Here is a 17,194-nt window from a genome sequence, read left to right as displayed (position 1 = left end):
ATCCTTTTCAGGCCACTGAACATACCCACTATGATTTGTTTATGTCACAGAGAAATCACAGAAGTTTCTAGCTGAAAGGGAATAAAACCCACACTTCTTACTGAGGAGTAGTCAGGTAAGAAATTGGAATGAGGCTACAGCTATGTATTTTCTTTATGAATATTTTTTCACACCACAACTTAAACAGCTTATTCTCCCTTACTTCAAAGATTCCCATTGCCACAGACAATTCACTTCAGAGGTATAGAGGTTCTGAAAAATAATGTTCTAATTGGGTAGAGCTGTGCCCTGTGGCAGCTTTTAAGGAATTCTTTCTGCTTTACCACTTAAGAGACTCATGAGGAAGCATCCACATCTTTTGCTCCCTGGAGAACTCTGAGCGAAACTTAATTCTTGCAGTTCTATGTTGCATACATATGAGCAGTTAGGAACTTTGCACATGAGCAGGAATAAAAGTCAAATTCAGAAGTGGAATTTCAAGGACCATTCATATATCGGAGCAGAAGCAATACCGGGATTCCCATGACAGTGATACTTTGAATGTTATGTGCGTGGTGCCTTGTATTGCACATGCCAAAGGTTAGTTCTGGAGAAAGCAGAGCATGCCATATATGAGTTAGACAAGTCTCTTGACCTCTTTGTACCTTAGTTTCCTCATTTGAAAAAAAAAGAAGGGCTCTTAAGCCATACTTTTCAAAAAGAGTTCAAACTGAGCTTATACCCAGCCAACCAATCACTGTATGATGTTTTTACACATAGCTTTCTCCTGTGTTCATCTTCTATTTCACTTACAACTTGTGTAAAAACTGCATTCCATGTGAGGCCTGAAATGTTCCAAAGTTCACTTTTGTGATTGAATTGCAACCAAGATTTCTACAAAAGAAAGACACAAGCAAAAAAGGAGAGAAAAATAATTCTTTCAGATCATTTAGCTTTTAGCAGTAATTTTAATTTATATATAATAAAACCACAATTATCCCACTGTACACTAAATAAATCTCACTGTGAGAGATATTTGCTTATGATTTATGCTTTCATGTTTATACATGCCATGCATTATATACAAAACAGTAAGGGCTCAAGAAATAATTAATTGATCTTTCTCTAGAATAGGGATACACAACTTCAACACTATTGAAATTTTGGGCTAGATAATTTTTTATTATGGGGGGGCTGACCTGTGCCTTATAGTATGTTGAACAACAACTCTAGCCTCTACCCACTAGATGCCAGTAGCAAATCTACAGTTCTGACAACTAAAACTCACTTTTGCTATTGCCAACTGCTCTGGTACAAAATCACCCTGATTGAGAACCACTGCTATAGAATGGTTCATTCTGAATGCGAGAGAATTCTCACACCAATCTGTACTAGAAACAAAAAGGATTTGCTACATAACTTTAGTAGCTTTCTACTAATAAAATTTTAAATAACAAGGAGGTTTACAATTAAATTTTATAAAATTTCTAAACACAGTGAAGTTATATTTATAACTTACATATATTGTAAAAAAGGTAGTGATTCAAACGCATTCCTTTCAATAAATTCTATGTTATTGCAGGATAAGTCTCTAGAAAAAGAAAATAATGCCTCAATTAGCTATTCGATATCTAACTAGTAGGAATAACTGGTAGAGGTTAGAATGATATTGAATACGCAGCTTTAGTCTAAACTCTAAACCTTAAGAATTGTAATTTGAACCACCCAGAACCCCTTACACTGCCCTCATCTCTCTTAAGAGTCTCACCTTCATGATCTTCATTAATACAACATAAACTATAGATCTTGATAGATTTTGAAGGAAATCTTTCCTGAGAGCAGAAGAATTGACTAGAGGACCATTTGTGGTCTCATAAAATTTAGATTATGAGCTCAAAGTTTATAACTTTATGTATATTTATAAATGTCTAACATTAAAAGAAATAGTCTCACATCTACACACCTTCCTGGTTTCTTTCTGTTTTTCTAGGCAAATTCAATACCAGAAGAAATAAAAGACATCTTTTCATATAACTTGAAAGGAAGTGACTGCTCTAATTAATACAGAACTTTGAACTAATTCTGAATGATACTTTCTATTATATTAATAGAAATTCATTTCTTATTTTACATTGCTTTAATACCTATGAATTTAATGGCTTCAGTTGTACAGTGGTGGGACAACAGAAAACAACATGGTACTGGATTTTTATTTGAAAACACCATCTCTTGTCTATAACTGACAGTCTTATTTCCATTGATTCCACTTTAGTCCCTCACTTTTCTCCTGAATGGGTATAACTGTCTTTTGACTCGTGTTTCCATCTATAATCTCCCCCTTGCTAAACCATCCTGCACACAGTCACCAGATTAACACTCCAGAAGTGGTTCTCAAATACCAAGTCAGCATCACTTGGGAATTTATTGAAGATGCAAATTCTCAATCCGACTCTGGATTGACTGAATTAGTAACTGAGGGTACAGCTTGAGTTTTAGCAAGCCTCCAAGTGACTCTGTTGTAGGCTAAAGTTTCTCCTCGAGCAATGGTGTGATAACGTGGTACTTGGCATTCAAAGTACTAGAAGATCTGGCTCTAATCTCCTACTCTCCCTCCTTGCACTCTACAGATACTCAAGGTATTTTTCATGTGTGTTGCCTCTCCCCAGGCTCCTTCTGCAAGCTAATTTCATCCAAGATGTCTGTCTGATGATCCCAAAGCGCCTTCAAGGTCCTGTTCAAACAGCTTTGCTCTACTAACATCTTTGCTGATCCATCTTGAAGTCTCTTTTCCCTCTGCTCTGACCAAAACAAACTTATCTCTCATTGTCCATATCCATATCTTCTTTTTAATACAGTTATGTTTGTATCCTACTTCCTCTGAGCATAAACTCCTTTAAGTATGGACTGGGTCTTGCTCTGCATTGTCTACTGACACATGAACAGGTATAACTCAAATATTTATAGACTAAACAAATAGCTGGGAAGTAGAGGGAGAAAAATGACTTTTAAAAGAAATGTAGTTTTGGCCCTAACTGGTTTGGCTCAGTCAATAGAGTGTCAGCTTGCAGACCAAAGGGTCCTGGGTCAATTCCAGTCAAGGGCATGTACCTTGGTTGCAGGCTCGCCTCTGGCCCGGGCCCTGGTCAGAGCTCATGCAGGAGGCAACCAATCGATGTGTTTCTCTCACATTGATGCTTCTCTCTGTCTTTCCCTCTCTTTTCCACTCTCATAAAAATCAATGGAAAAATATTCTTGGGTGAGGATTACCAAAAACCAAAAACCAAACAAACAAAAAAAGAAATGTAGTTTTATTATTTCATGGCTCCCTCTTGTGTGCCACTGCAGCACATTGTCTTCCATTTAGTACTTGTGCTCTATGGTTTGAGTGAGATCATGAATTACTAGAAGGGTAAGAACCCTGAAGTACCTATCTTTGTGTCTATAGTACTAGTAAAGTGCTTGGAAAATTCTTTTTTAGCTTGCTTATTCATTGGCATTTTTTAGTATTTGGGAATACTTATGCTAGCATGAAATAGTTAGCTTACAAGTATTTCTCAGTAGAAGTAATGAATGACCTAACTTATTAAGCAGTTATTTACTTCATTTTATTTTCTCCAAACCGTTTATAACATTTGGAAGCGAGATGGCAGAGATACCCAAGACGACCAATACAAAAGTGGATGTCCCTCTGAAGCTTGAAAGGTTCGATAATAGAAACAACTATTTTGAGTGTCATGTGAGGCTCTTTATACCTACTTCACTTAAGCATTCTACATTTGCAAAAAGAATCCACTTGCTAAAGAGTATCATTAATTAGCTTAATAAGGATTAATGACATACAAAACTTTAAGTGCCATGGACCAAAAATCATAATTGAGCTTTTATAGCAAAGAGCATCTCTTTATTTCTAAGTAAATAGAATTACTAGGCAAGTATTTCTTCCTTGACAAGGAGGCTGGAGAGGTTTTTATATTAAAATTAGTGAAATTAGGGACATTTCTGATATTCTTATTTAGTGTAGTCATCTGTAACAATACCACTTAACCATCATTTTAAACATTTATTTTTAGTATTGGTATAACAATTCCTGCATTGAAATCCTCAACACCAATTTGCTTTCTTGGTAACTTAATATGTTCTTAACAATATTGTTTACATAATTCATCAGCTTAAACATTTAATGTGTAAATGTTAATCTCATTTGGTTATCAAAAAAATCTGGTTAATGGCATTCAAATTAATGTAAATGTTCTATACGTTCTTGTCCTATAGGAGACAATTTGAGGTTAAGTTGAATTCCTCTCATTTTACTAAATCAATATTTTAAAAACTTTTCTGTAAAGGCAAGACAGTAAGGCTTTGCAAGCCCCGGACAGTCTGTCATGCATACAGTATTCTTTTTTTCTTTTCTTTTACAGGCCTTCAAAAGTGTAAAAATAATTCTTAATTTATGTGCTCTAAGAAACACACAAACATAGGCCTGATATAATCCATGGCCTCTAAACTAAATATAAATATAAGCAGATGTTATATGAACACTTATATAACAACGTGCATATGGGTGTGTATAATTACTCAGACCTCATTACCACTTTTACTCAATAATTATCTATATCTGTCTATATGATTATAAAATGAAAATATGTAAGAGATATTAAATGCTAGAAATAGGCTGGAGCCCAACACAGACTTACAGAATTTTATTGTTGGGAGAAATTGTAGAGATTATCTTATTTGAACCCCTTATTTATTTTATAGATAATATAACTAAAAAACTCATAAATAAAAACAATTAACTTACAAATACTGGAGGGAAAACAGGCCTTCAAATGAATCCTTATGTAATTCTCTCAAATGATTTCCACTGAGATTTCTGAAAAATGAAAAGGTTATTTCTGGATCAAAATGCAAAATAACTACAACTATTTACTGCACAGAAATCTATATGGGGAAATGTGGGTAATGGTGCCCGTGAAATACCCTAATTTTTATTTAATTGAAGGAAGATAATCTGTTTTATTTTCAAAGCTTTCTTCTCATGTCTTTTTTGTGCAAACAATAGACCATCCTAGAATTGATTCACTTTCCTTCCTCAGCTTTCTGTCTATCCAAAGAACTTATCAATACTTGAAATTATATCTATGTATTTATTATATTTATATATTTTTTTCATATTATACATTTGTAAACCCCTTGAGAACTGGCATAATTTGTCTACGTTGTTCTTGGGCCTGGAATCCTGGCACATCAAAAAGTTCCTGGCACATAGCAGATGTTCCATAAATACTTTTTCCATGATTTCAGAAAATGACAAACATCATTTTCAGTCTACTACTTTTATTTAAAACAAATCATTCATTTACCATCACTCATGAGAGTAATTACAACTTTATAGGCAAGGAAATGTCTTTCTTCTCCCCTAAATTTGTGACTCTTAATCTTTGGAGATAAGAGCCCTGTGAGAATTTTCATAAAATCTATGGACCCTTTGCCTAGAAAACTGCACCTTCTTGAATACATGCAAAAGTGTGCATGTAATTTCCATTTGTTGATTATCCCTTTAGGGCAGAGGTCAGTGAATAGGATTGAATTCAGGGGGCCAAACCTGAATGAGGAATAAAATTACATTTCTATTTTCACAAACCTCTACCTAAAATTAGCATTGCCTTGCATTGTGAATTTAGGCAACAAACCATAGATTAGCAGTATGGTAGTTCATTGGGTCTCCAATAAAGATATTTTCATATAATAAATTTTCACATATTTTTTGCAGATATCTCAAAATATCATTTATTAATTCTCATCACTACCTTGAAGTTATAACAGTCATTAGACCAACCACTATAGCTTGTTATTTAATATGTTAAGCGAAGCAGATTTGCCCTGGCTGGTTGCTCAGTGGTTAGAGCATCAGCCCACAGACCAAAGGGCATGTATCTCAGTTGCAGATTCAATCCTTGGGCCCAATGTGAGCAGGTGGCAGTTAATCAATGTGCCTCTCTCATGTGGATTTTTTTTTTCTCTCTCTCCCCCCCCACCTCCCTCCTTTCCACCCTCTCAAAAAAAAAATCTATAGAAAAAATATCTTTGGGTGAGGATTAAATAAAAAAATAAAAAAGAGAAGTGGATTTATTAATAATCTTTTAAAAAATATTTTGAAATCTACATTTCAATAATAGGTTTATTTATTTTCGTATATATTTTAACTAAGAACATAGACTTCTGCAGATCACCAGAGATATATGGGGGGGAAAAGGTTAAGAAATCATGCACTACCTCTAGCTGGTTTGGCTCAGTGGATAGAACGTCGGACTGCAGACTGAAGGGTTCCAGGTTTGATTCTGGTCAGGGTACATGCCTGGATTACAGGCTCAGCCCCCAATGTAGGGCATGCAGCAGGTAGCCGATCAGTGATTCTCTCTCATCATTGATATTTCTATCTCTCTCTCCCTCTCTGAATCAATCAAAATATATTTTAAAAAATAAAATCATGCACTGGGGGTCTATTGACCCTAAGTTAGGAACTTCTCCCTTATAAAGAGTAAGTCTCAAGCTGACTTAGAAATCTTCAAACCTTATGCGAGTCATGTTATTGTGTATCAACTCCCAAACACAAGTTTTTTCAAAATTAATGTTTTAAGTTCAATTTATTAAAAAAAAAAAATGTAATGTAGGTTCTTATGGCTCAAAATTCCAAAGGAATATGGTACACAATCCAATGTGTTTTCTCCTAGATCGGCGGTTCTCAACCTGTGGGTCGTGACCCCTTTGGCAGTCAAACGACCCTTTCACAGGGGTCGCCTAAGATCATCCTGCATATCAGATATTTACATTACGATTCAGAACAGTAGCAACATTACAGTTATGAAGTAGCAATGAAAATAATTTTATGGTTGGGTCACAACATGAGGAACTGTATTTAAAGGGCCAGAAGGTTGAGAACCACTGTGACCTAGATCATCTTTCAGACGACCCCACTCCTTCTACTCCTTAAAGGAAACTAATGTCATTTTTTTCTTGTGCCAAATGACTTTTATTTTAATTACCAGATACTATCATGGAAAAAATAAACTATATATAGTTTCAAAAAATTCATATTAAAAACAACAACTGCCTGGTTCTCCCCCCCCCTCCCCCCCTTACCAATAAGATATCAGACTAAGGAAGGAATCTTTTAGGTTGCTCAAAAACCCTGTTTTTAGATTACTATGACTAATATGTCTTTTGTTATTAATTGAGAAGTTATTTATGACATCAATTTGAACTAATAATATGACACACAAACTATCTTGGAAATGTCAGCTAATTACTTGGAATGTAAATATTTCTTCCCAAATCACTTATGTGCCTAACCGGACTTTTCTACACATCAATAAATAAAGATAGCCGAGGCCGGTTTGGCTCAGTGGATGGAGCGTCGGCCTGCGGACTGAGGGGTCCCGGGTTCGATTCCGGTCAGGGGCATGTGCCTGGGTTTCGGGCACATCCCCAGTGGGAGATGTGCAGGAGGCAGCTGATTGGTGTTTCTCTCTCATCGATGTTTCTGGCTCTCTGTCTCTCTCCCTTCCTCTCTGTGAAGAATCAATAAAATATATTTTTTTTAAAAAATAAAATAAATAAATAAACAAACAAAGATAAACAAAAGAAAAATGGGCAAAAAAGAACAAGACAAATTCAGAGGAGAAATAGAAATGTTCAATAAATATATAAAGATACTTAAATTCGCAAGTAATCAAAAAATTCAAATTTAGACAGGACTGTTTTATTCACCTATTAAATCAGCCAAAAAATAGAGTGGTAGGAGGGTAGAGGGAAATATGCTGTTGTGGCCCACTGACTAGAGCAGCCGTGGGCAAACTACGGCCCCCGGGCCAGATCCGGCCCATTTGAAATGAATAAAACTAAAAAAAAAAAAAAGACCGTACCCTTTTATGTAATGACGTTTACTTTGAATTTATATTAGTTCACACAAACACTCCATCCATGCTTTTGTTCCGGCCCTCCGGTCCAGTTTAAAAACCCACTGTGGCCCTCGAGTCAAAAAGTTTGCCCATCCCTGGACTAGAGTGTAACTTGGCACAACTTCTTTCAGGCAATTAAATTGTGATATCAATATAGTCTTCACCCCAATAATTCCATTTCTAAATATCTATTCTGCATAATACCTGCCCATGTTCCAAAAAATGCATGTACAAGAATGTTTGTTGCAGCAATACATGTAACAAGAAAATTGGACATAATTTAGACATCCATCAATAGAGGGATTATTAAACTATGGAATGTTATGCAGAAGCTTAAATGAATTGGGTTACCCTCTACGTACCAAGAAGGAAACATGTCTAAGATATATTGTGAGGTGAAAGAATCAAGTGGTAGTATGTTACCACTTATGTTTAAAAAAATGTAAAAATCACACAACATACCTATTTTGCTATCTGTAAATATGTATGTAGGCAAATGTGTGGGAAAAGGCCTGTAAGGAAATATAGTAAACATAGAGTAGCAGTTGCCTTAGGGTGGTGGATGAGGGCACAAGCGGGGTTTTCACTATACCTGCTATTTCATTTTTATATATTGAGAAAACTAGAGGCCTGGTGCACAAAATTCGTGCATGGCAGGGGGGAGGGTCCCTTAGCCTAGTCTGCACCCTCTCCAATCCAGGACCCCTCAGGGGATGTCCAACTGCCTCTCGCAATCCAGGACCACTGGCTCCTAACCGCTCGCCTGCCTGCCTGCCTGATTGTCTCTAACCCCTCTGCCTGCCTGCCTGATCACCCCTAACCACCTCTGCCTGCCTGCCTGCCTGCCTGATTGCTCCTAACTGCTCCCCTACTGGCCTGATCGCCCCTAACTGCCTCTGCCTTGCCCCACACCTGGGGCCCAGGATTCTCTCCTCTGGCCGGTCACAGGCACCCGGGACCAGGACTTCCCTCCAGCTGGCTGGCCGCAGGGACCGAGGACCAGGGTCAGCTTCACCCGGGCTGGCCACAGCTGCAGGTGTCCATGGGCAGGGGGCTTCGCCCAGGCCACAGCCGCAGGCGCTGGTGCCCGGGACTGCGGGGTGGGTGGCTTGTCCCTCTTCTGGGCCACAGGCGCAGGTAGAGGCACAGCCATTGGCGCCCAGGACCACAGGCAGGTGGCTTGTCCCTCTCCCAGGCCGCAGGTGCAGGCACAGCTGTTGGTGCCCGGGACCCCAGGGCGTGCGGCTTGTCCCTCTCCTGGGCTGTAGCCTAGCTGGTCCCATTCCTCTCTCCCCACTGTTGAGTGTCTGAACCATTGTTGCATGACGGTGTGACAACCATTTGAATATTAGCTCTTTATTTTATGGGATAATCATGTACTACTTGTTATCATGGAAAATAAGTTTAAATTGACTCTGATTTTAAAGAGGGCCTACCACATTTAATTTTTAAAATAAACAGAATTGCAATCAATAGACGTTGATTTGGGATATGAAGGGGGAAATACCTTTCCTCAGACCTATTGACCTCAAAATTCTGGACCAAGAAGGATCGTACAATGCAGTTAGTTTTTTAAATTCATTTTTGGAGAGAATATACTCACAGTTTCTCAACCAAATGGTATGACTTCCACGTATCTTTACCAACGTAAGAAATAGCATTTCCTTGCAAGTTTCTGTGAAGAAATACAGTTAATATGAATAGCTAAGAAATGAATGAACAGAATAAATAAAACAATCATGGCAACCTTATGGGGAATATTCAAATGTAGAAAACACCAGCTTTCTAATTTCCACCGCTCTCAGCTTCCCAGTTTGCACAATTAATAAAGACATAATGTGGGGCCACTGGCACACTGAGGCATCTCCTCAGAACCTGAACTGTTTTTCTTGGATAGGTAATGCCAGTTAATTACTTTGAATACATTTCCTTTTCCAAAATCACTTGTGTCTAAAATGACTCCTACAAGTCAATGAGAAAATAATAATTCAACAGGAAAATGGCAAAAAATTATCATTTTAAGAAAATAAATGTAAAGAAACCTTATGCCAGGCCACAGGAAAGCATTGGCTTAGTGCTCTCTTTGGAAATCTCTCCAGGTGTTGGAAGGATAAGGGCAATTAGAAATGAGAGGACTAGTATGGACATAGACATATTTGACAGGGAAAAGCACAAATCACTGAGCAAGGAGTAAAGTATTACCTCCTTAGAGGGAAAATACAAAAAGAAAAGAGAGATTGGAAGGATAGACACACACCAAAATAGTAACAGGAGTGGTAGAAAGGGTTGCGTGGGATTTTCACATTATATCTTTTAATACTTCTGTGACACTTAAAAACAAAACAGTAAGAATGTGTCCATGAATTGCAAGTGTTTTTTTTTTTTTAAAAAAAGCTGTTAAATTCCTGAGGTTCAGTTTCAAACACTAACTCTGTGGATGACTTTGCATCTTTACCTTTAGCTTTTCCTCGTCCCTCAGCAACAACTTACCTATTCAGTTTACGTATTTTTCAGGAAGCTCAGAGAAAGTCAGATATCTGTCTGCCCCTCTGCCTAGTGGACATCTCCACTCAAGCAGAAGCCTTCTTGTTGCTTTATGCTCACCAATGAAAGATGCCCAAACTGAGCTCACCTCCTCAAACTGGCTCTCTTTCCCAACTGCTGTATGCCCACCTGTCATACCACCATCATTCTCCTCATCAACCAGGACAGAAATTTTCCAGGGTCATATTTGATCTTTCTCTTTCCTGTACATCCCATCCCTCACTCCAGTCAGTTACTAAAGTTTGTCAGTTCGTCCTTTATAGTGTTGCGAGGATTTTCTTTCTTCTTCTATCACAACTACTCTGATTCAGTGTCTTCTCACTGGACTCCTAGAGTATTCTACTTAGTCTCCCTCTGAGTCAAGATTTCCTCTCTGGATCACTCTACCTATGGAATCTAAAATAATCCTTTTTGGTATTTTTTTTTAAGAGAGAAGAAGGAAGAGGGATAGAGAGATGGGAACACCAGTGAGAGAGAAACATCATGGATCGGCTGACTCCTGCATGTCCCCCACCAGGGATCAAGATAGGCCCTGACTAGGAATCGAACCAGTGACCTCTTGGTTCCTGGGTTGATGCTCAACCACTGAACAACACAGGCTGGACAATCCTCTTATTTTACTCATTTGTCTCTCTTACTTGAAAATTTTCAGTGGGTCTCCTTATCTCAGTGTAACTTCCAGACCTCTAGAGCTGATAGTCAAGAGTTTTCTTAATCATATTTTTCACTGCTTCCTAAACCAATTCTTTATAACCAGACTGGTCTATTAAGTCCTGATCACTCCTGCAGCCATGCCTCTGTCTAGACCAGCGGTTCTCAACATGTGGGTCGCGACCCCTTTGGCGGTCGAACGACCCTTTCACAGGGGTCCCTAAGACCATCCTGCATAGCAGCTATATTACGATTCATACCAGTAGCAACATTACAGTTATGAAGTAGCACCGAAAATAATTTTATGGTTGGGTCACAACATGGGGAACTGTATTTATAGGGTCAGAAGGTTGAGAACCACTGGTCTCGACTGTACTCACTAATTTTTCTCTATTTACCAAACTATAGCCACCCTTTAAATCCCAGCTAAAGTTCTAGCTTATCCATGCAGCTTTCCCTAACTTCCACACCCCAGTAACTGCAGATTCTGCTGAATTACAGCACGTCTAGCCTTCATTTCTTTTAGAACTTAATATATATTTCACTTCCTTTTTTATGCACATTGCCTTTCTTCCCACCTACCACTGTCATATTCCATAGACAATGTCATACTTCTGTGGCTCCCACAGTACTTAGACCTGGGTTGGACACAAAATGGGTCATTTATATTGAAAGCCAGGGGGCAAAGATGAGTTCTGGATATGACTGAGGGATCAATAATAATAGCGAACACAGACATATGTTAGGCACGTATACAAGTACTTTACACATATTAACTCATTCAAAACTCAAAACAATACTAAAGATGGCAACTATCCTAATCTTCATTTTAAAGTTGTGCAAATTGAGTCCCAAGACTAATACATGGCATACCTGGCTCTAGACTCTCCTCTTAACCACTTTATTGTATCGCCACCAATAAGATTGGAAGAGGGCCATGTTGCTGTAAAGAGGATGGAGCAAAAGTGGGAGGACAGCAGAGGTTAAGGAATGAAATGATGGGGCTAAAAATATGGATCAGGAATTGACAATTACAAGTAAAAGACTGGTTAAGGGGGAACAATAACATTAAGGACAATAAAGATAAGGAATAGTTGTCAAACGAAGATAAAACCAGAAAGTCCGTCAAAGTGGGTTGGAGGGGGGTGGGGTGAGGAAGGCCCAGGAAGACCTCAAGGAAAAGGCTGCCATGTCAGCCAAGATGCAGAGATTAAGTGAGGAAAGGCAATTCTTACAAGATGGTGAAGGTGCCGTTGTAGATGCCGGGCTCTGACACAGGCACTTTGTGGAGCTTCTGATTTGTGCCAAAACCAGTACACGACAGTGTCCCAATACTGCAGGTACAGAACTCACAGATGTTCATGGTGGCACTCTGCTCAGTCACTGGAGGTACCATCTCATATGAGTCTGCTTGCCGAGTTCTGGCAACTTCCATATCAAAAGATAGAGCTGAGACCTCAGACAAGGTTGGCTGCAGAGCCTGAACAGGCTCTGAATATGGAAGTGTCATTTCAGGGTGCTTTGGAGGAGCATCAGTTACCAAAGTTGGTTCTGGGGTGATGGTGAGTCCCAGGTCCAAATGTGGAAAGGTTGGCTGCTGAGAATGAACAGGCTGTGGACGTGGAACTGTCACCTCAGAGTGCTTTGGAGGAGCTGTAGTCTGCTGCAGGACGTCAGCCTGTGAAATAGGCTGAGCTGGGCTCTCCTGCTGGTATGGAGGGTAGATATTTTCAGTTGGCCTGGGAGGGTAAAAAGAGACCTCCTTGTCAGTTGAAGGTGGTTCATTCTTCTTAGGGGTCTTTGGCTTTATCAAAATCCCCAGATCCACATCATCAACATTGATAGACAACACTTCATGCTGAACTTTACCCCAATCTGGAAGTGAAGATATTGCTTCGTGATGTACTGAAGGTTGAGCTTCAACAGCCATAGTGGATTTTTGAAGTTGACCTTGACCCTTCAGATGGACTGAAGAAGTTTGTATATTGGCTAGAGACACAGGAGGTAGAGCCGAGCTCTTTGAAGATTGAACATTTTCAGGGTAGGGTTGCTGCTTATCTTGATCTTGTTGGTGGTCGAACAAAAATTTCAAAGGCTCTTGGGACACTGAAGACTGAGTTGAGGCTTCTTGTTGGGTTGGAAGCTGAGTTGAAGCCTCTTGAGGGTTCGCAGAAGGTTCCCTTTTCTCAGGGGCCTCTGCAAGTACAGCTGAGGCATCATGGTTGACAGAAAGAAATTCAAGGTTTGCAGGGTTTTGCTGATTCCAAGACCAGGGCTCGGTAGGTCCCAGGGGGATGGAGGTCAGCAGGCTAGAGTCCATGGCTGACTCCGGAATCGGAGCTGCCTGGACCTGCAGCCACAACAGCTGCCACAGGAACAGGAACTGTGGGGCCCACATGTGCAGCCCGGACATGACAGGCAGAGGTCCGGGGCACAGTGAGCCACCAAGGCGAATGGGGCAAGGAGAGTGACCCAGAAGACTGGGGCACAACGAGCGAACCAGGAGACTAAGAGCACAGTGAGCGATCCAGGAGACTGGGGCACATACACGCAACCCAGATAAATGGGATGCAAGTACCTGCGCTGAGCAGGAGCCCAACAATTTGCAGCCATGTCACAATTGGCAGCTCTGTCATGCATGTGCTCCTTAGCAACCAAGCACCCCTCCCCCACTTCAAGTTCCAACCTTTATTTAGGCAACCTTTATTATTCTTGGACTGAAGTGACTATAGAAAAGTGAGCCTCTTCCCCAAAATCACCAGGGACCAAGTGGTTCCTTTCACCTGCAGAAAAGATAACTATCTCCCTCTGGGTCTCCCCTCCCCACGCACAGTGAGGCAGGATTTGGACTGCACACTTGGGGGGCCCCAGAGCCCAGGCATGGTGGGATGTGGGGAGGGGGTGTAAAAGAAGGTGGGGAGTTGGGGAGTATTGAAGAGCTTTCCAAGGAAGTCACAGGGCCTGGCATCTCAGGAAATTCAGAAGAGCTAGTCCAGTCTGGCAATCTGAGCTCCTCTTTAAAGGTGAAATCTGAGAGTCTTACTCCCAATGGCCATACTGCTTCCAGGAAAAGTAGCTGACCTACAAAATACACCAGTTAGAGTGGTGTGGAGTGGGACACACTTTTCAGTTCAAAAATGTTGCCATTTCCTCAAAATTCTCAGTATTCATGTCTGATTCTTTGTTTTGTTTTATTTTGGGTTTTTTTGGTATTTTTTTTAAATATATATATTTTATTGATTTTTTACAGAGAGGAAGGGAGAGGAATAGAGAGTTAGAAACATCAATGAGAGAGAAACATCGATCAGCCGCCTCCTTGCACACCCCCCACTGGGGATGTGCCCGCAACCAAGGCACATGCCCCTGACCAGAATCGAACCCGGGACCCCTCAGTCCGCAGGCTGACGCTCTATCCACTGAGCCAAACCGGCCAGGGCGGTTTTTTTTGTATTCTTACCCGAGGTTATGTTTATTGATGAGAGAGAGAGAGAGAGAGAGAGAGAGAGAGAGAAAGGGAGAGAGATACCTTGATGTGAGAGAGAAAGAAACATCAATTGGCTGCCTCCCATACAAGCCCCAACCAGGGATCGACCTGCAATGTCATGCCCTAACCAGGAATTGAATCAGGCTACAACTCCTTGGTGCACTTGGTGCTTGGGACAGTGCTCTAATCAAAAGAGACACCCAGCCAGGGCTCCACGCCTGGGTTTTTATTCACCACTCCATTACACAGGGGCTACCATTGTGTAGTGATGACTCCAAACTTCCTGTAGATGGCGTTTTGGAGGGAAAGAGCATCTGAAACCAACTGAAAAACCCTTTACAGTGGTATGGGAAAATGCCCCCCTCCCACCTTGGCTCAACACAGCCGTTAATCTAGAAAAGTAACAATGCCACTTTTCTGAGGTCTACCCTGTGCGCACACATGGAGAAAATACTTAGGGTGTTAAAGCTAGCATGTTAAATAATTTTTTTGAAATACTGTAACTGGCATCCAATTTGCTTCCTTCACAGCCCTTTTATAATCTATTTTACTTAACTCCTTGTTTGTTGTCTGGCACAACCTCCAGTATGTAAACTCCAAGAGAAAAGGGGCTGCATCTTATTCCCAGTGTCTAATACATAGTAATGGTTTTTATTTATTATTATTATTATTATTAGCAATGATTTTTAAATGGAACTCATTCCAAGATTAGCCTCATATGCGGGTGGATCTCTTGTTATAATCAGGCTTCTGAAAATTTTAGCATCAATACTAAATCCCATCTTCATGTATTTCACAGGAAGACAGATTTCATAAAGCCCAGGACAATACTAGAGCTTTTGCTTTCTGTAGTCATCAGACATTGCAAATTTCAACTAAGTATTCTGAGAAGTCCCACACAGGCTAAATGCAAGAACTATTCTATTTCGGGGAGACCAAGATGGCGGCGTAGGTAAACACCGGAGACCACTGCCGCAAACAACCATTTCAAAAATACAACTAAAAGACTGAACGGACATCACCCAGAACCACAGGAAGGCTGGCTGAAGAGAGACTCTACAACTAGAAGGAAAGAGAACAGCAAATCGAGGCTCAGAGGCGGCGCAGTGTGGAAAATACAAAGGTACCGAGGTGCACGCGCAAAGCGGGCTGGTGGCTGAGGGCGCGGTTGTCGTTTTCTGTCGGGAGTGAGTCTCAGACTCTGGGCTCCAGATCCGGGCGAGTCTCTAGGGACCCAGACTCAAACGGGAGAAGCGGGATTATCCGGCATCAGTTGGAACCTGAGGGCAGCTTTCTCTCCGAGGTTTGCAGCGGCTGCCGGGGTTCTGGGAAGCAGAGCCTCTGGGAACGGGACTGAGCGTGGCCATAACTGCTCCCTCCGCCCGCCCTGTTGATCCCGCCCCGCCCAAACCCTGCGCACAGCCATTTGCCGATCGCCTCAGGCAAAGGCTGGATTAGCGCCTCCCCAGAAGGCAGACGTTTTCCATACAGCTGATTCCTATAGCCAGTCGGCCTGGGGGTCAAATCCCTCTAGTGTTAACTACAACAATTAAGGCTTGGCTAGAACAAGACTGCGCACAGAGACCACAAGGGGGTGCACCAAGAAAGCATAAAAGATGCGGAGACAAAAAAACATGACAGAAATGGAGGATATGGAGCTAAGAATCGCAATTTTGAGGGCTTGCCATAAATTTGTGCAGAGCCTCACGAAAACTAATGAGACCCTCGATGCTACGATAAAGAAATTAGAAAGTAAGCATACACGGACTGAAATAAAGAATATTATACCCAATAGCAGACCAGAGGAGTACAATAATCAAACCAAAGATTCGACAAAAAACACCCAATTGGAAAAGCAAAATGAAAAAAGAATCCGAAAGTGTGAAGATAGTGTAAGGAGCCTCTGGGACAGCTTTAAGCGGTCTAATATCAGAGTCATTGGAGTGCCAGAAGATGAGAGACAGCAAGATATTGAAAACCTATTTCAAGAAATAATGGCAGAAAACTTCCCCCACCTGGTGAAAGAAATGGACTTACAGGTCCAAGAAGCGCAGAGAACCCCAAACAAAAGGAATCCAAAGAGGACCACACCAAGACACATCATCATTAAAATGCCAAGAGCAAAAGACAAAGAGAAAATCTTAAAAGCAGCAAGAGAAAGAGGCTCAATTACCTACAAGGGAATACCCATACGACTGTCAGCTGATTTCTCAACAGAAACTTTGCAGGCCAGAAGGGAATGGCAAGAAATATTCAAAGTGCTGAATACCAAGAACCTACAACCAAGATTACTTTATCCAGCAAAGCTATCATTCAGAATTGAAGGTCAGATAAAGAGCTTCACAGATAAGGAAAAGCTAAAGGAGTTCATCACCGCCAAACCAGTATTATATGAAATGCTGAAGGGTATCCTTTAAGAAGAGGAAGAAGAAGAAAAAGGTAAAGATACAAATTATGAACAACAAACATGCATCTATCAACAAATGAATCTAAGAATCAAGTGAATAAATAACCTGATGTACAGAACGAACTGGTGATTATAATAGAATCAGGGACATAGAAAGGGAATAGACTG

The 17,194-nt window shown here is 40.5% G+C and overlaps 1 protein-coding gene across 1 annotated transcript in view; it reads right to left on the bottom strand.

Moving 5' to 3' along the window:
* LOC138994432 (leucine-rich repeat-containing protein 37B-like) overlaps positions 1-17,194 on the bottom strand; it is a 73,327-nt gene that overhangs the window by 28,865 nt on the left and 27,268 nt on the right. The window contains exons 2-4 of the mRNA XM_070394359.1: positions 9,544-9,615; positions 4,781-4,852; positions 793-873 (exon numbers count right to left, since the gene is read on the bottom strand). Of these exons, the coding sequence (XP_070250460.1) occupies positions 793-812 (20 nt within the window). The 5' untranslated portion in view covers positions 813-873; positions 4,781-4,852; positions 9,544-9,615. The remainder of the gene's footprint in view (positions 1-792; positions 874-4,780; positions 4,853-9,543; positions 9,616-17,194) is intronic.

Source organism: Myotis yumanensis, unplaced genomic scaffold (assembly GCF_028538775.1).
Source record: "Myotis yumanensis isolate MYYU_CA2020_CCGP unplaced genomic scaffold, mMyoYum1.0.hap1 SCAF_16, whole genome shotgun sequence".
Lineage (NCBI taxonomy): Eukaryota > Metazoa > Chordata > Mammalia > Chiroptera > Vespertilionidae > Myotis > Myotis yumanensis.
The sequence above is the reverse complement of the archived record's forward strand: the minus strand, read 5'-3'. Positions and strand labels throughout refer to the sequence as shown.